The 19885-nt window shown below is 43.9% G+C and overlaps 1 protein-coding gene across 5 annotated transcripts in view; it reads left to right on the top strand.

The window, feature by feature from the left end:
• Positions 1-19885, top strand: part of CLASP1 (cytoplasmic linker associated protein 1) — a 213446-nt gene that overhangs the window by 8775 nt on the left and 184786 nt on the right. For all 5 annotated transcript variants that reach the window (XM_066611749.1, XM_066611747.1, XM_066611748.1 and 2 more), the window contains exon 2: positions 13463-13952. In XM_066611749.1, coding sequence (XP_066467846.1) covers positions 13758-13952 — 195 coding nt within the window. In that variant the 5' untranslated portion in view covers positions 13463-13757. The remainder of the gene's footprint in view (positions 1-13462; positions 13953-19885) is intronic.

Here is a 19885-nt window from a genome sequence, read left to right as displayed (position 1 = left end):
ACTCCTAAGTGTTTTCAGTCAACTCTCCATTCAGTCTTCCCCTCAGGCTGCCAACTACTATTTATGTTGCTCTTTTGCACACACATACACCTTACATCCATCATTCCTCACAGCTTCTGGAAGACTCACCCTTTCCAAGCTGTGATGGCTTTCTACATTCCAGACTCCCTGTGTACCTCCCAACCTGTAACCTTCCCCCACTGCCATTTAGGAGTATTTTGTAATCTCTTGGATTATTAGTCAGTTGACCAGCAACCATTACAGTATTTAAAAGGTGCCATCAAGTGGGAAGGATCACTTTTCCTAATACAGTTGTATCAGTTGTCACTTACGATTATAATGGGAAACCTAGTCTCACCAGTCTCCACAGTCCCACTTCCATTTATCAGGTCATATGAATAATGGGTGCGTCTTTGATGTAGCAGAATAATTTTGAAAAAGAAGACAGTGGGGCATGAAATGCATTGGCCTTCCTCGAGGCTTGCATGATGATGATTGATAGAAAAGTAATCAGCTTTAATGTATTGCTGCATAAGCAACAGAGTCCTGTGATACCTTAAAGGCTAACAGTTGTATTTATGGCATGTGCTTTAAGAGGCAAGAACCTTATTATTTATGTCTCTTACCTTTTTATCTAGGCTGCTTAGGGACAGCATTGTTCCTCCTAATTCCTCATTAGTGCAGTACTAGGAGGCTGAGAGAGAATGGCTGGTCAAAGTGGGGATTTAAACCTGACCTTCCCTGGCTCAAACCTGACACTGTCCACTACGTCTCACTGACTCCTACTTCAACAGATATATGAAGTTAACACATTAGATGATGTGCATAGTCCAGTAGGGTGGGGAATCTTTTAAAGAATGAACTTGCATTCTTAACTTGCATGGACAACAAATAGTAGATGCAGATAAAGCCAAATAACCCTGCAAGCTGGTGCTGAGTTTGCATATGTGATGGCTGCTGCTAAGAACATAAGAACAGCCCCACTGGATCAGGCCATAGGCCCATCTAGTCCAGCTTCCTGTATCTCACAGCAGCCCACCAAATGCCCCAGGGAGCACACCAGATAATGCTGCTGATACAAACCAGTATATTAATGTTTAAAGTTCTGTAAGTCTCTTTGTTGTTTATATAGAGATAAAATTTTAGTCCCTGAAAGTATATGCCAGAATAAAATCCAAGTTGTAAATGTATAAAATGTTATCCTCAGTTGGCACATTCCTAGGTATGGTTTCCTGCTAAAATCTTCCTTTGGAGTCAGTCCTTGCTTACAGGTAACCCTCTAACCTGAAACACCTACTAACAACAACAACATGACAGGTACCAGAACCTGCAGCCCCAGATGCCAGCTCTGTCCCTATACATCCCTGCCACTCAATATTAAAGCATTATTACAGGGCCAGATCACATCAGGTGTGCTAGAAGCGCTCACTCATTTGCTTGATGTCCAGTGTGAGATATGCTATCATTTGCCAACAATGCCCTTTTGCTGTCTACATAGGACAAGCATTCCACTCAAAAAATAAATGGAAGTAAATCTGATATAAAGAATGGCAAAATTTTCATTTGAGTGCATGAACACTTTGAAATACTCTGTTGCTAGTCACCAATACAACAGAGGAATTTCAGAGGCAGACTCCAGTGGAAATTACTGAATCAGAATCTATCTGAAGGCTTGAATCTGTCAGTCTGGGCTTGAACAAAGATTATTATTATTAATTATTATTAACAGTATTTATATACCGCTTTTCAACTAAAAGTTCACAAAGCGGTTTACAGAGAAAAATCAAATAACTAAATGGCGCCCTGTCCCAAAAGGGCTCACAATCTAAAAAGATGCAAAGGATGGAGTTTCTTATATTACTACATATGTTAAGTAATTTAAGCTGCAGTCCTAACCATACTTACCTGGGAGTCAGCCCTATTGACTATAGTGGGGCTTACTTCTGAGTAGACATGCATAGAGTTGGGCTCTTGGTTGAGTTTGAAAGATGATATAATTGCTAATTTACATGATTGCTTTTATAAATTCATAAATTTTGTTTTATACATGATAAGATCAGTCATCTGCTATATCTTGTATTCTGTTTGGTCCCATTGTTGACGGAGTGTGGGTCCCTCCCTCCATTCAGATTCTAATGGGAGCAGCCATTTATCTCATAACTTTCTCATTCTAATTATGTGCTAATTTAACCCAGTGATTTTCAACTTTTTAATTTTATGGCACACTGATAAGGCACTTAAAATTTTCAGGGCACACAGTCACTTTTTTGACAGTTGACAAGGCACACCCCACTGCCAGTGGACTACTCACACACCCTACTACCAATGGGGGCTCACATCCTCCACTGGCCCTACTAATAAATTACTCTCCCCTCCCCAAAACTCCAGTAACACACCTGTGGACACTGCAGCATACCATTTGAAAATATCTGATTAACCCAGTTCTAGTACAAACATAGGCATGCTTGATTCTTTTGAACTCAGTTGTATATATAGTCAGCTAGTGTTTTCAGAATGAGGCCCTACATCTGTAGTGTCTGTTGGAGGAAATTAAAAATAGTTTCCTCTTTGGGGGGGGGGAAGCAGAGTAGCTTAAGCAGCAGACCCCCCCCCCCTTTGGGTATCACCTCAGGGAACCTCCCTCACCCGGCTGGCTGCTAATCAGTAAAAAAAGACAAAGAGGCAATGGCTTGTTAAAGCTGCAAAAAAGTTATTCACTTATAGTTCCATTGAGTGTATATTTACAGCATCTGATTAGGATCAGAGGTTCAGCTAACAGAAATAGCAAGGCCCTGGAGCTCAAGACGGCCTGGGCATCAGAGCCCTGGTGTACACATCTTAACAGGTCGGTGGTCAGAGGACAAGAGGAAGTGCTCAGAGGAGAAGGGAAGGGTTAGGGCCACAGAACACAAGGATCACAGAGAACAGGTAGAAAGGTCAGAGTCACTGGCCATAGCTTGACCCCTTCTGGACAGCATCCTCCCCCCTCTGGATAGCAGACGGAGTTGCACTAACTCCAACAGTCTCAAGGTAGAGGTAGGTAAATAATGGCTTAGAAATGAGTTCTGTGTAAATTAATGAGAATTATTTCATTGCAAAAGATTTCGTGACTGAAGCCCAAAATACTTGGTGTCTCCATAGCTGCCTTTAGTTTGTTCAAACTGAACCTAGGGCAAAAAAGCTTAACTGTAGTAAAAGCCTCTTTGTTCTTTCTGTATTTACTTGTTTAACAGACCAAAATAGTCACATTTTTGCAAACCCAACAGTAGAGTGCTTGGAAATGTTGGAACGCAGCACCAGAGTTAGAACAGTGATTAAGAGTAAGCAAACCAGAGGAAGCAATTGTGTGAATTGCTCTGGAACAATTGTGTGAATAATATGCCTGTTAAAGGTGCATGGCCTAAATATTTACATGGTACAATCAAATGATCAAAGTTACATATTATCCGAATGGATAGGATACTCACATGATCAAATGGCGGCTTATGCAGTCCTTTAAAAATGAAATTTTTAGTATCTGTCTATGCATTTAACAGTGAAGGACAGTAGACTGGAGCCATTCTCTCCTGCTCAGTGTTCTAGTCAGGTTCTTGTGTTGCCTCTTTCATTTGGTATCTAAGAGCCTGTTTAGGTGCCTGGCACTTTATGGTGCTTGAGGCACTGTCTGTCTTTCAGGCTAATGTATGAATAGCCCACAAAGTCATTGTTTTTAAAACTTCCTGAAATGAACTGTTTGCATGAAATGTAAACAATGAACTGTTACATGTCTAGTAGAGAGATTAGGAGGTTACACTGAAAGCTGCTAATTCTCATTATTTTAAATGGTATCTAGAAGCCTTTAAACCTGTGATAAAGTTGAGATAACCTTAATGAACCTACTGTGGTAGACTCCAGGATATAGCTATAGCCATGGGTCTTCTGATAAGGAGGCTTGACTTGTGTAATGTGATGATTTTTGGAGAATTGACTGGGTCTCCTGAGTTAGGCTGCCAGTGCCACACTCCCAGCAGTGAATACTGGGTACAATGCAACTAAAACAACTAAGAGCCCAATCCTGTGCTCCGTGCTGCCGAGCATTGTTGCAAATGTGCCATAAGGCACGTTTGTGAGGCTCAACGCTGGGCTCCAGCCCATGCTAGTCCAGCACCGGCCAAGCCGTGGCACGGTGAGCGGGGGCGGGGAGGAGGCGTTCTGAGGAAGGGGGGGAAGCTGGCAGGGGCAGAGAGAGGGTGGGGGGAGGTGTGCTGCGGTGTGGGCTGGAGGCATGCCGTGGGAGGGAGGGAGGCGGGTTCGCAGAGCTCTGCTCCGCAGGATCCAAGGCGCTTGTGTAGGGCGCGGAACACTACACGAGTGCCTTTACCTTACTGCTGACCTTTTGGTTGGCAGTAAAGTGAGTAGCCCCATTGTGGGGCTGCTTACCTTACTCGGGGGAAGGGGATGAAAGTCCCCTTCTCCAGAGGTGCCTCCCGCAGTAGCCCGGGAGGTGCAGGATCTGGCGGGAGCCCCTCTTGGTGCTGCCGAGCCTGGGCGCCCTGGGCAGCTCAGGATTGGGCTGTAAGGCCACTTAATGTGTTTTTGTGGCTGGAAGTGCCAGGAAAATCCTGAATAAAAACTGTTGGGTGTGTTCTAATCTATACTGCAGGATTAATCATTTTCTCTTTGGAGTGTTGTTGGTTTGCCAATGCTTTGCTGCATTAAAAAAAGATCAAGTGCCATTGCTGCCCATGGGTGTCATCTCTGGGTTGCAGTCTGACAACCTTGAACAATAACTGGACTTCTTGTTTTGGGTGAGGTGAATAAGAATGTTCAAATTCTTTTTTTGAAAAAAGACACAGGATTTAAATTTGGGATTGCTTCTGATTTGGAAATGTAGCTCTCTATTTCCACATTCATGGAGATGGGCCGTGGTCACTGAATGGCAAGGAAAATGTTCCAATGCAGGTTCTTAAGAGTTATTTTATTTACTAGTGTTGCTTCAAATAATTCAAAACATGGCTCACTTTTAAGCTTGGCCTTCATTCATGCATCTTTTTAGTAGTAATGTGAAGAACAAACATTTGTATTTTTACCCATCCAGTATCTTTTTCAGTATGGAAATGCTTTGCTTCCCTTGTACGTGTTTGGTTTGGTTCTTTGAAAGTGCAGGTAATTAGGTGTCGGATATGCTTTGCAGATTCCTTAAATCAGCACTGACCTGAAATAAGCAGCTAGTGCAGAAGTGACATTAGTAACTAGCAAGTAATTGCTATGCATGGAACACTGCACTTTTCTGTTAGGTTAGGTGTCTTCCCTATGCTGCTGTTCTTAATTGGATAAATCCACAGGAATTGCAAAATTCTAAATTCATAGTGCAGAATCCTAGTCTCCCAAGTGTCAGTGTGGCCAAAGACAGTATAGAAAGGTCAGGGGAAGGGAAAAATACCTATGGGGAAACAGCATCAAAAGTAGCTTTGTTGAGCTGGAATGCGGAGTCATCCTGATGCAGTATTGGGAAGGCCACAAATCTGTCTCAGTAAACCTGCTGCTACTAGAAAACAGAGCTGTGGAAACTCTTCCTGTGAAACTGCTGACTTGTAAAGAAAAAGATTTAAGAGTCGGGATACTAATACCTTTCTAGACTCGCCTGCGATTCTGCTGTATTCGTTTTTTCTGCCTGAATAATTGTGGCATGACATTAAAGCAGAGCTGAAATGTTTTTTCTGCTGAAAAATTGTGATATGTGATACACGTTTAAAATATGAATTCTTTTCATCTCTGCGTAACTCTAATGTACATATAATTTTATCTCAGTGACTCTTAAGTGTGTGTATGAATGCAGTGGGGTCCATTTTTGTATTAACATGTATAAATTGTATTGAAGAAGATAGGCAGGGCCCTTGGGCCCATGGATCTTTGACTTGACTCTCAAGACCAATAAAGTAATAGTATGTGTGAGGCCTCCCTGGAGGGGGAGGGGAGGTGGCATGGCCTTTCCGATAGGGACCCGCTTGTGGAGGACTCAGACGAGTTCACCAGAAGCAAAGGGGGGGGGTTGTGTCACCAGCCTCCCCCTTTTTGGGTTGACAGCTTTTGCCTAGGTCAGGAGCAGGGGCTGCTGTCAGCACATCCTCCTGGCTGCTCTCCCAACTGCCTTGTCATCCCTGGCCTCCTGGTTTATGTAGGGCAGGCCCCTCCCCTTCCCTCACAGGGTGTGTCTCTGAGACTGCCCTTCCCTGGGACTATCACAACTCCTCCTCTTCCTCTCTCTCCCTCCCTCCCACCTCCTCTCACCTGGAGCTGCCAGGGTTGTTCCTGAGATGGATGGGGAGGCTGCTGCCTCCACCCTGGTCTCTGCCTCTGGGGGTGGGCTGGCCCTGCCAACCTGGGTCCTGCAGCTCTGCAGATCATGTAAGGCAGGTCCCGGCTGGCTGTGAGGGGGAGCACTCCCCTGAGACGGGGGAGGGGCGGCTGCTCGACAGCTGAATGGCCTGCTTTCTGTCTCCCTTCTCCAAGGCGGAGGGGGAGTGGGGGGTTCGGCGCGCGGAGTTCCCCTGCTGCGCTTTGCCACCCACAGGAGTGCCCAGGCAGTGTATGGGGAGGTGGCCCCATATTCTACCAGCTTCCTCCCTGATCCTTTGGCCCAGAAGTCTTCTTCCTGGGTAAGTTGGGACCCTGTGGGAGGAGGGGAACCCCAACAGTATGTGTAATTGTTTAGGAAGCATGTGAAGTCTCACTGGGAAATTTGGTTTAAATTGGCCTCTTTTTCTTGGAGTTAACATAAGAACATTTGAAAAACCCTGGTGGGTGAGACCAAAGCTTACCTAGTCCAGTATCTTTCCCACAATAGCCCACTAGCTACTTCTGGGAAACTCACAATCAGGAGAGAAAGCATACAGGCAGGCTCCTGTATTCGTGGATCCGGTATCCGCAATAGAGAGATAAATGTTTGAGGTATGTTTTTTCCAAGTCCATCAGTGATAGGTAGTGGGGGCAGGGGAAACCTGGGTCACATAACTAATCCCCTCAAGCCTTGAGGCTATTCATTAAGTCTGCCTCATTATGAGAAAGGGATTGAATTTTTTTTCAAAGCAAGCAAGCAAGCAAGCAAATAAATAAATAAATAAATATTACTGATAAAGAAATAATTAAATATTTCTTTCTAGATCACCTTTTTAAAAAGTCTTGTAAAACTAGTTGGTTCCCGATAAAGTGTCATTTTAAAAAGTGGGTTTCAGTGCTAAAAAGTCAGAGGAACATTGATCTATACCACTCCAGAAACCATAATACACTGGGATGACTAGCATATAATTACAAATACATCTGAGTTATTAAGATCAGGATTCTAAATTAGTTTATTTAGCAAAACGTAGCACAGAAGACTTTTGTTGGCAACACTGAACAATTGGGAGTCAAAAATCCCTGCCAATATACTGTAAATCAATTCTGATGGCTCACCCCTGCTTCATGGAATGTAAACAAAATATAGCATGGGCCTCCAAATTCAGTAGTGTATCACCTTCAGGATGAAATTTTTTCTCCAGAATAGCACAAAAAGATCTCCTTGTCTCCATGACATGAATTTTAGAGAGACTGGATGGAACAGTCTTCTTGCTGCCGACTCATATTTTTCCCTGCTGTTGATTTAAGTTTGCAATTTTGTCAACAGTACTTACTGCTATTAAGAATGTCCAGATACAGAAGCTTTTGTGCAAACAAAATGGGCAAAGAAAAATAGTTGAGAAAGGAAGGTCACTGGCGTAATGAGCTCAGTACAAGGGTTGTACTTCTAAACAAAGAGAGATTCTAGTTGAACCCTTTTTTGGATAGGCTTTCTGAAATGGCCCAAAACAGCCTTGCTTGGAGAGCTCTTCAAAGAACTCTTATTAATCAGGGATGTTTTAGACCTAGATGTTCACAGCAAAGCTTAAGTACAACATGAAGAACAGTACCGGCTATTGTCTTCCACCCTCACTCCTTGGGGGAATCCGTCAATCAGTGTTTGTGAGAACTTAATGCATAATTTCAGGGAGTGAAAGCGAGCCACCCCTTGAAAAACTGACCAAAGCTGGCTTGTAAATGAAATAAGCCACTTGCCCTCATCCAAGCTGCACTTTGTTTCCCAACCAAGCATTCTGCTTCAGGATGTGCTTATGCTGTAAGTTGTGCCATGGTAGATTGTAGCTTGGTCAGCACCACTTATTTGTTCTTACTACTGTATACAGTCAAGCAGCATAGTTGCAGAAACCCTCCTATCAGCAAGTCACTGGACTTGTGGTCTACTAATATAGTACTTACTAATTTGTAGAAGACCTCAACAGGTGGGAAACCCTGGCCTCTGAGCGGCCTGCTTGAAGGCAGGCTGTGCAGCATGGCCTTTCCCAGTTTGAAGAGACACTTGGCCAACAGGTTGAGGCAAAGAGGCAAAGAAGGAAGGCCCACAGCCAGGGAGACAGACCAGGGACACACTACACTTGCTCCCAGTGTGGAAGGGATTGTCACTCCCGAATTGGCCTTTTCAGCCACACTAGATGCTGTGCCAGAACCACCATCCAGAGCGCGATACCATAGTCTTCCGAGACTGAAGGTTGCCAACCAATATTTGAATAATGGTGGCCATGTTCTTTAAAGTTTTGCTTGAGCCAGCCAAACAAACTTAACTGCTAATCCAGTAGCCTCTAAACCACAACCCACAGGCTGGATCTGGTATAAGGAAAAACCATGGTGCAGTGCTTTCTGTTCCATGCCACAGCCTTCTACCTCTCCATCTGCTCTTATGGAAACTTATGCTGGGTGCAAGCTTCCGAAAAGATCTGCTGGAAAGATAGGAGACTGCGGCGCAGAACAGAAAGCGCTGCACTTGAATGGCTTTTTTCTTATGCAGCAGTTCACAGTTTGGAGACCACTGGCCTAATCCTATCGAGGGCCAGTGATAGCAGATCTTGTACACTGCTGTAGGCCACATTGTGGTGGCGCAAAAGCCACACTACTGTTGCCTGCTTTGAACCTACTGATACAAATGGCTGGTGGCTCTGAGTGCACCCCAGAACCTCCTGGATGCTACAGCAGTGTAGAGGTAAGGTGGTGGAGTGGGTGGTTTGTGGAAGGTTTGGGGCAGGGATCGAGCTGGGCTGAGGGGCCGGATCTTGGTGACAATGGTGCCACTGATATCCTATGGCCTTGCATTGGCTTGACATGTCCCAGTGAACCTGCTGGGATTTTTGCCAGAAACAAAGCTGGTGTGGATCCAAGTAGGACCACTGGGGTCAAGGAGCAGCCAAGTAGCTAAGTATAAAAGTTCTGTGCTTGTCTCTTTGCTGCTACCTGGCTCCTAGGCACCCCATAGTGTGCGCTGGAGGCTGCCTCTGCACCACTGCCTGCTCTGAGCTGGTCCAGGATAGGATTGGGCTGTAATACAGTAACTGACTTTGTTCTGATAATTAGAACTCAAAACCTGCTGGTGTTCTGTTGTTGCAGACCAAACAGTTGCTTTAGTGAGAATATCCACCAATGACCTAATAGTTGAGTTCAGGACTTTGGCTATGAGTCTTTGTTTCTGGGAATTGCTCCCCTTTTATCTCTTGAGTGGCATTTCTAGTGTCTTGCAACCCCAAAATAAAGTCTGTTCTCAACCTGCTGCCCTACCAACTCCCTGTCTGCTTTTTTTCTCATTGACTGCTCTGGGACTTCAGCTTGTATCTGACCCAAAACAGGAAGAAAGGTTGCATGGAAGCGGTATTATTTAAAGAAATCTCTGTGTTCTGAGTTTATTATTTCTATCGCCCAAAGAGTTCTTTGCTTATAAATGTTTCAGATAAATAAAGATCTATCATGCAGGCATTCCTGAAGCAGGGGTTTTGTCAAGAGCAGTGACAGCCAGTGGGGAAACAAAAGAACTGGCATAATTATGACCTGTAAATATGGGCCATTTGTATGAGAAAACTGACAGGAAATAGCTCTACAGAGGTCCTGCCCTTCAGATAAAGGCAATTAGGGTATGTTACTGTATTGTTTGGACTGATGTTGCCTGTGGCTTTGCTCTGGTTGTTTACTTGGCAAGTGAGCTGCTGTTTTTTCCCCCTCCTCCAATTTCTTTTGCACTAAGCTTGACCTCTTTTCTTTCAAGTATGCCCCAGTTTTCTGTACAACCAGGAGCTTTAAATGTTATTAGGAAGCGACTTTTTCTTTTTCTCAGCTAAAGTGTACCTGCGAGGACAGAATGTGTCGCATTTTATGTGTAGTACGTCTACACTACGCCTTCTGTATTGTAAGAGCAATGGTGCACATGGAGGACTGAAGTCAGAGGCCTGTGGTGGTAGGGAAGGGAAGGGGGAGTGACTGTCTGCCAGAGTTAATTGAGAGAGATCTGTATGAGAATCTGTGTCTGTGTGTTGTGTGAGATTCATTTCATTATGAAGGGGGCAGGGGATGGAGAGGCTGCAGCTGCTGGTAAAGTGATACGGAAGATTTGGCAGCATTGTCATGGAGGGAACCTCCAGCCTGTCTTTCCTTTCCTACTCCTAGGAAGCAAACAAGTCCTACTGAAAATGCATTAGCATTTGTCTTAAATGTATGAGTATTTGAGGACATAGGCTGGATGACACCAGTGGTGGTAGAATTTATAAAACACGCATTGACTTAATAGTTTCTTAGTACAGGTTGAGACTAATTATTCGCATGTATTCGGTTCCAAACACTCACTTGGATGGTAAAAAACACACTATAGCAAATCCATTTAAAAAACAAAGTTGCTTTGCTCCAGTGATTTAAAAACAGCCTTGCTGACCTTTGTTAAGATAGAGTCGTTAAGAAGACAGTCCATCAATCAGTCCTCCTCCAAGAGCTTACAAAGGCGCTTCACTCAGCCAATGCAAAATGATCACCTTTCTTTCAAGTGCTCAGGGGGAAGGGAGGGATCTGCTGGAGAGAAAAGGATTGATGGATTGTCAGCCAGCTTCCCCCCCCCTCATTAAAGAGGCTATTGTTAAAGGACTGTTCAGTTTTTCAAACAGATTTTAAAGGGGTGCATTTTTTCCCTTCTCCAGGGATCAGCACATTCCTTCTCATTTGCAGGGGCCATTCGTGTTGAGTCAAATCAGTGTATAAAAAAATCCATGTATAAATAGGCTGGACCTGTAATTGTTTTCCACTCATGTAGATTGTAACCAAAAAAAAGTTACCATTTATACTAGTCGACATTTGCATGATCTTTTTATCTGCTATTGGCAGATTGCATCAACACCTGATATAAGAGCAATGGGCTCAATTAGCGCTAATAATAGGATTGTTGCTTTAGAAACATCTCACATAAGTGTGCACATGTTTGTATACCTCTGTAACCACCCTAAGGGGCTTTGATTGTACAGTTACCTTGCTGAAAAATCTATGCTGCTCTCCACTGTTTTCCAAGGACATGTTTAGACTGCTTCCTTCAATTAAAATGCTTGGAGTAAAATGCCATTGCTGCCAGGCAGTCTCCTTAGGGTCTGTCCATTTTTTTTTTAAAAAAGTGCATTTTTGTGAAGTAAGAACACAGAACAAAACCAAACCTGTTCTGAGTTGCAGCCCAGTGCCATGTTGGTACTCAAAGGGTGGTACAGATGGTTTCCAGGCTGGTTCCTTGAGTGGGAGTGCTCATTCCTGTCTCCAGCCCCCCACTTTCTCTTATAGACTATACCAGTGGTATACAAACTTTGAGGGAGCTTTACTCCCTTAGTCTTTGTGAGGGAGGGGCTAGGGCAGCAACTCAATCCCCAGGATCGCTGCTGGGGGGGCGAGGGGGGTGCTTGTCACTTTTAGAAGGCAGGGCTGCAGCAGGCTGCAGGAGGTGCGGGGAGCCCTGCGCAGCCCTACACAGCACTCCCCAAGGCTTGGAACTTTCACTGAAAGCGGATGCAAAGCACTTCCGTTTTGCAGGAGGCACTTTGCACCCGCTTTCAGTGAAAGTTCCAAGCCTTGGGGAGCGCTGTGCAGGGCTGCGCAGGGCTCCCTGCACCTGCTGCAACCCTGCCTTCTAAAAGTGACAAGCACCCCACCAAATGGACGTGATCCTGGGGATCACTTCCCTACCTCTCCTCTTCCCCACCCCTTAAAGGGACAGGGGAACCTTTACACCAGTTTGCGACCCACCAGTTTGAGAAACACTGGACTATACTCTTGCTTCCATAGGAATCATACCAAGTACTGTATCCTCATGTGACCCTGCTTTTTCCCTGCTTTTTGGATGGGACAAGAGGAAAGAGAATATTGTCAAGCCAAACTTTCTTCTTCTGTCCTTTGTACCCTTGAACCAAAAAGCATCTGTATTAAGTATCTAAATCCTATTGATTTATTAGGGACTTTGCTTTCCATTTATATGTGCATTAAAACTGCAGCCATTGTTACACTCTCTATGACAACCCATGCAATAAACTTATATGTTTAAGGCTGCATTATGTGTATGTGACAGAAGCCATTCTGCCAGTGGTAATGAATGTGTTTGTGTGCAACTAAATACCGTAACAGTAGTTTTTAGTTTCAGACCATCAAGGTCCTTGATTCTGTTTGCAGTAGAAATAAGCTAATATTGCAATTGCTGTGCCCTTTTACCTCGGAGTCACCTAACTTCTCAGCCTGTACAGCTTCAGCAGTGTGTATGACCAGTATCCTTTGATAACAGATTGAGTACATCCAACAGCAGTAGTATTGGTGCAATTTTTATATGAGCAATTTTTGTTGTTATGTGTAGCCCAGAATATAAGTAGTGCTCTGAGTGTTGTATGATAAAACTCCTATCTGTAGGGCATTGCTCACAGTGTTACACAGACCACACCTTAAATGTGGGTCCTGGCTTAAGGGCTTAATACATTCATGCTGGCCTGCTTTCTCTTAAGATTGCGCAGTGTTGCTTAAAGCCAGTATGCAAAACCTTGCTGTTATTTGCTTTATGTGTCTGAGGCACACATAGACAAAACTAAAGCAGTTAAGAAACTACTTTTATGTTTTCTTCTCTGTATGGGGGGAGTTTGTTTTGTTTTTGGCAACATCTGATTTAGACAGCTGGAACCTGTGGAAAAGTATCAGTCTGCATAGAGTTCACTACCAGAAGATTTTTGATGCTGCTTGTATTTTGTTCTTGAACAAAACATGTCTTTCCTAACAGTTTCCTAACAGTTGATGGCCCATATACCAGAATTAGCTCTTTACCTTTGGGAGAAGATTACAGAGCTGTATGAGGCTATGTCAAGTTCTCACTCATTTTCCTGATCTTTCATTGGAGCCTGTTGCAAAGAAACCAACAATTGGCTTTTTCATCACTTTGGCAACTTGGGCTATAATCCTGTGCACACTTACCTGTGAGTAGGCATCACTGAACACAGTGGAACCTACTGCTAGTGAACATGCATAGAATCATGCTGTCAAGGTATCTCATCTGGATCTTTATACTGTTTGGTAGTTTTGCTTTTTAGTTTGTCTCTAACATTTGTGTCTCTTAATTTTCTCACAGGATGGAGTGTTGAATTTGCAAGCATTGCAGACCTGGTGACACAGCCCGGCTGGCCCATTCTCTGCTTTATTTATCTATTACTAGTTATTTGAATTGAACTTTTAATAACCTGCCAGCTGCTCTTCAGACACACATGGTGCATTGTTGTCATTCCCAGAATCGCGTCTTTGAAATCCAGGCCCTTGGTAACCTTCATCGAACAAAGAGGCGACCTAGAGGATACATCTGCAACAGGACTTTTCAAACCTGCTGCCCTCTAGCTTCCCGCATACGTGTGCTATTTGTTTAGCTCATCATGGAGCCCACAATGGAGTACTGCCTGGCACAGGTTCTGCAGAAGGATGTTGGGAAGAGACTTCAGGTTGGCCAAGAACTGATAGATTATTTCTCAGATAAACACAAATCTGCTGATCTTGAACATGATCAGACTATGCTGGATAAAATGGTTGATGGTCTTGCTACCTCCTGGGTCAATTCCAGCAATTATAAGGTAAGATTGATTTTTAGAGCTGGGTTCATAAAGCTCAAGATTATGGAATAGACTTTGTTCCTCACTTTATTAGCTTGCAGATCCTGGTGATCTTGCATATTGCTTAGTGATCAGTGATTCATATGGTACTTTATTCTGTAGCACTACTAAGCTACGTATATAATTGAACTGAGAGACATTAAAAAGAAATATCTGAACTTGACAGATGGAGTAGACAGCCTGCCATAAAACAGACCTTGCGCTGCTGTTCCTCCTAGCTCAGTAATCCACGCTGGATGCTTTGGGCAAAATATGTAACAGCCTCATGCACAAGTGAAAGGAGTCCACTTCATATTGACCTGCTTCCCTTTTCTGGCAGCCCTGTATTTTGGGCAGTAACATTAGCAAGAGGGTGTGACAAGTATTTAAATTAATAAGCACTGGCTTCCTGAGCTTCCTTGAAGATTAGTCACAATAACATTTGTAAAATAGTGGGAAGGGCCTATTTTTGGGGAAGTTTATTTTTTAATAAAGGCAATAAATATGCTGTAAGGAAAAGAACTGCTACCAAAAACAGCAGCCCCATGTTGCCTACTCTCCCCCCCAACCTTAATGTGTAGGGCACCTTGCCCTGCCTCCTACCTAATCTTGTGCATTTTCCAACTCCCTACTCCATGTAATTGGCTGTTGCTGGTAGTGGTGAAGTGCTGAGCATGATGATAGACCTGGAACTGGTATTTGGCACAGTTGGGCAGATGTTGCGTTTCTGTCACTGTGGTAGGGCCCATCACCAATGGCTGCAGCCACTATTTTTTCTCCACAGTGCCTTGGTACAGCACTATATTTGAGGTTTTGAGGAAGAATAGCAAGTAGATAATACCACTGCTACCATGATAAAATCCCCTACAAACCCTGGGCAACGGGCATTCATGAAAGAAAAGGCCCTCTGCAGAAGACACTTTTCTGTGGACCTCTTCAAACCTGAGCCAGCCCTGCATTATGGTTTTATGACACTGGGTAAGCAGTACTACACTACTTCATGGTGAAGGGGAACTTGACACAGGACTCCTGCTTATGGTAACAGCCCAGTGTTTGTTACATTTAACCTGATGGGCACTAACCTAATGAAGATTCTGAAAGGATATGTTGGAGATGAAGAAAATGAGTACTGTTGGTTGTTCAAAGGGAAAAATTTCATTGCTGTTTTATGGAGCATGTTGCTTTTATGCAAACTTTCTTGGCTAGCAGTTTGCCCCCAATTGAAATTTAAGGTTTTGGTTATACTTTTAAAACCCTAAACCCAGTGGTTCTCACTCCTTTAGCACTGGGACCCACTTTTTAGAATGAGAATCTGTCCGGACCCACCGGAAGTGATGTCATGACTGGAAGTATCATCATCAAGCAGGGAAATTTTTTAATCCTAGGCAGTAATCCTACCAACACTTAGCCAGGAGTAAGTCCCACTGACTTTCATTATTGAAAGCATATACATAGCAACTTGTTCATAGTATAGGTCTGTAACATTTCCCCAAATGTAGTCGCATACCATGGTAGCATTAAGTCTAATACATTAAAAATTGAAATGAATGGGGACCCACCTGAAGCTGGCTTGCGATCCACCTAGTGGGTCCTGACCCACAGTTTGAGAAACACTACCGTAAACAGTTTTGGACTGGGATGCTTTTGAGAATCACTTCCTCCCTTGTGGTCCACTGTTCCCCATTCTGCTGGGGAGGCTTGTTTGTGTATCTGTGATATAGTTAGTGAGAATGAAGCAAAGGGCCCTCTTGGTGATGGCACCCAGACTATGAAACCCTTTCTCAAAAGGCTACTCTCTTTCTCTCTTGGATAGCCTTCCATCAGTGTTTAAAGTGATTTGGCCTGCCATTTCCTTGAGTATTTTGCTTCTTTGTATTTTTCTGCAGTTTCTGCTGCTGTTCTGTTTTTATTGTTTTAAATTGATTTATAATCTTGTGTTAAGTATCTTTCAAATATTGTAATTTACCTTGAGCTTAATGGAAAGGCAAGGTGTAAATCCCAATACTAGCTAAATAACAACAACAACAGATATTTCTATACCATCTTTCTGGCCATTGGATTGCTCCTTTGGCTTTATTCAAGGCAGTTTACATGGGCAGGCTTTCTCTGTACCCCCAAAGGAGTTTTTAGAATGAACAGAAAAGTTCTATCTTTCAGGAGCTGACTACATTCCAGGTGGATCTTCCAACAGTCTGGTCATATTCTGGCTGTCATCTCCTCCCACACAGAGAGCTTAAGAGCTGGCTTCTTTGGCTCTCACCCAAAAGAGTTCTGCTCAGCTTGTCAAGGTCTTTCCGCTCCTGGGGCTTCCGGTAGTCTTGAACAGACGACCTTCAGATCTTTGGATGATATCCTCGGGCATAACAGCAGCTCTACCCTCTAGACCAGACCTCCTGCCCTATAAGTAAGGGCCCAATTCTATCCAGTTTTTCAGTGCTGATGCAGCTGTACCAACAGGGCAGGAGCAGTCATGGAGTCTTCCTCAAAATAAGGGAATATTTGGTCTCAACATGGGGCTGCATTGCAGCTGCATTAGAACTGGGAATTTGGATTGGATTGGGCCCAAAATAACTAGCCAACCAACCTTTGACATAAATATTTTGTAACTCTGAGGCTAGCTAGAGTTGACTTTTACTACATGTCTGGTACAGATGTCTGGTGAAAGTCCTTCTTGGAATTCGGCAGAATAATTTAAGATGTCTGATCTACCCAGTGGCAACTGTGGAAGGACATTTTGAGTCCACTCATGTTCTGAAGCATTTGTTTCAAAAACATTCTAAGTAACCTTATATAACCAATGGGCTCCAAGCATGCATGCATTATGGAATGGGAAACTGACTGATGGGCTATACCTTTAGGCTGGCTTCTCTTGGTATTGCTGTCAGGTGGAGGCTTCTTGCTGCACTTGTTTGCCTCTTGGATTGGTTCCCACTGCATACTCTGTGCTGCTGACAAATATGTCTCTTGGTGGGTTGCAGTGGCATAGACTATGGGACTGAGCCGCTTGGAGAGCCAGTGCAGGCAACTGGAACAGATGCCTGAATACAGTTGGGCCTGTTTATCCACCCACAGGAGATCTGTTCCAGGACCCCTCACGGATACGGGAATCTGTGGATACATGAATCCCGGCCGCTTATGATTTGACAAGTAAACTGGAAGTGGATTTCTGAGGCCTTCTAAACCCATGGAGGTCATTGAAGGTGTCCTTGGGCCTCAGAAGACTGCTGGAGGCCTCAGAAAGCCAGTTCTGGTTTGATGAGTAAACCAGAAATGGCTTCCCCCATATCCACCGCATCTGTGGTGAGTCAAATCTGCAGATGCCGGATCCACAGATATGGGGTCACACTGTAGAGGAAGTTTCAAGTGACCTTCATATGGCAACTGAATGGTAAGAAGTAGCCCACCATAACAGCATGAGATGAAGTGTTGTTGTTTCTTCCCTTCTGAGAAGGTAATTGGGGCTGGCCATGTTTGTATTATTGTTTCGCACTGGGAGTTGGCTATGGCAATTGCGAAGGCTGAAGCTCAGTGATAGCTATAAACTGTGATATCTTATAGCTGCTCCAGCAGTATTTGTACTTATTGTTTTCTGAAGCTGCAATACAGGTTGAAGGGAGGGGGTCGCTTGGAGAGAGCATGATTGATGGATTGTCAGCTGGCTGCCCTCTCTCTAACTATTGTAAAGAACTCTTATCCTTTAATTTAAAGGGCCCTTCTCATCATGTGGAGATAAAAATCTCTACAACAGTAAGAAAAGCATTTTAAAGGGATATGTTTTTCCCCTTCTCCAGGGATCAGCACATTCCTTCTCGTTTGCAGGGGCCATTCGTGTTGAGTCAAATCTGTGTATAAAAAATCTGTGTATAACAAGGTTGGACCTGTATACTGAGTCAGATGAGTGGTCCATCTGGCTCTGCCCTGGCTGTTCTAATGTGGCAGTGGCTCTCCAAGACCACTAGCGGGGCTGTAATAGTTCTGCCGCCTAAGATGTATTTAACTGGAGATATCAAGGAGGGAGCGTGAGTTAGCTTCTCAGCTTGTACATCCTCTGATGTAATACACTACAACAGTGGTTCCCAAACTTCTACTTGGAAGTTGGGAACCCTGTAAGTATTTGCGGGGATAGAGATTGTGGTGCATCCATGATGAAGGGGCTTCATAACAGTCCTGGAGGTAGCGCTGGCCATGCAGGGGACCTTGCAGCCCCCTCAGCAGGCTTCCCTGCTGTTCCAAACAGCTCGTATCTCTGATTGGGACTCATTTTCAGTTTGCGATTGCTGTGATTGGATGTTACGCAGCCGCTTGGTCACGGCACTATTGCGATCACTGTGGTGCCATTGCTGCCATCATTGCTGGGCCACTCCCCTTAAGGGGGAGTGATTTGCTTCCAGTTACCCTGATGGATCGTGATCCACCAGTTTGGGAACCACTGGACTACAAGATTGCTTTATCTTTATTGCAAGCATCCTCCTCTAAACTGTTGGGAAATGCCTGTTTTGAATTAACCGCAGTGTAAGGAAATTTTCCAATGTGGAGCAAACTTATTTATTTTAAAAATTAATTTCTATCTCCTCTTGCTCCTCTTAAAACAAATGCATACAAAGGTGCTCAGGGCAGCTTGCAAACCAGTTACGTAATAACCCCCAGCTTCAGGAAGAATATAACAACTGGGAAAAATGTAGCTTTAGGATTGGTTACTTTTTGTGACTTCACTGGAGACATAACAGGACATGGATCTTTTAAGTATTGGTCACAGCCATATGGGACCTATTTATAACTCCTTAGTTATCTAATTCTTAGCAGTAAGTGCTACAGTTGTTAGCAAATACTTCTCATGTTCACATTTTCAGTGAAGCCATAAATAGTTATTATGAAGGAATCTAATCCCCTTTCTGAAACATTTGATAATAGCGTTGTGGACACTTTATTTTGTTGCAAGGTGAAAAACCTTGGTTTTCTTGTCATATGTTGAAAACGTCTTGTTCAGTTCTTGAAGTCTGAGAATTAGACATAGATGTTACTGGAAGCATCTTTATCCTAACCTGTCAAGGAAGGGTTTAGAGGAAATTGAAGCAAAGTTTGGTGTCATTAAAAAAATAAAATTCAGATGTTCTTGGAATAAAGATGCAAAAATATTGATTTTTTAATGCAGATTTTTGAGTTCCCAGAATTTCTCTGACTTATGAACAAGTATTTAGGAACTTGCCACTTTAAATTGCTCTAATTCAAAAATGTTGAATTAACCAGAGGAAAGAGTGTTTTACAGCCCAATCCTATTCATCACGGGGGCAGTGGGGCTGCTGGGTCCACACTGTATCCAGTGCTGAAATTGAGCAGTCTGAAGGTGTCCTTGGGATAAGAGAACAAAAGGGACCATTTGTTCCTTTACCCCAAAGAGACCTCTGGACTGCCCAATTTGTTCTCTTACCCTGTAGAACCTTACCCCTATGTAGAGGCTATGTAGAGGCTATGTAGAACGATGAGGCTACTTGGATCTGCATCAGATCACTGGCGCAGAACTGAGTAGCCCCATATAGGTCTTTCAGGCCTGGGACAGGGGTTAGGATACAGCAGAGGTCTTCCCCATCCTCCCCTGCCCTGAAACACCCCCTCCTCACTTCCATTCTGCCTTCCTCCTACCCCTCCATTGTCCGACATAACACTTACTTGACCCAATGGCTGTCAGGTGGGATAAGGCACCCACAAGATGGCACAGGCCTTCTTGCTCGTGCTTTATGACACACAAAGGGCTTTATGGCACTTTTGCAGCACACAGTGTCAGTGCAGCAGCCAGTGCTTGTCTACCATATGGTTGGGCTGCCCACCAGATATTATGTGAAGGATACTGATAGAAACAAGAAGCAATGCTGGAACTGGCACTAAGGAGCTTTGTCAAGTCACTTGTGATCTGCACA

The sequence above is a fragment of the Tiliqua scincoides genome, chromosome 1 (genome assembly GCF_035046505.1).
Source record: "Tiliqua scincoides isolate rTilSci1 chromosome 1, rTilSci1.hap2, whole genome shotgun sequence".
Lineage (NCBI taxonomy): Eukaryota > Metazoa > Chordata > Lepidosauria > Squamata > Scincidae > Tiliqua > Tiliqua scincoides.
This window is presented reverse-complemented; position numbering and strand designations above follow the sequence as displayed.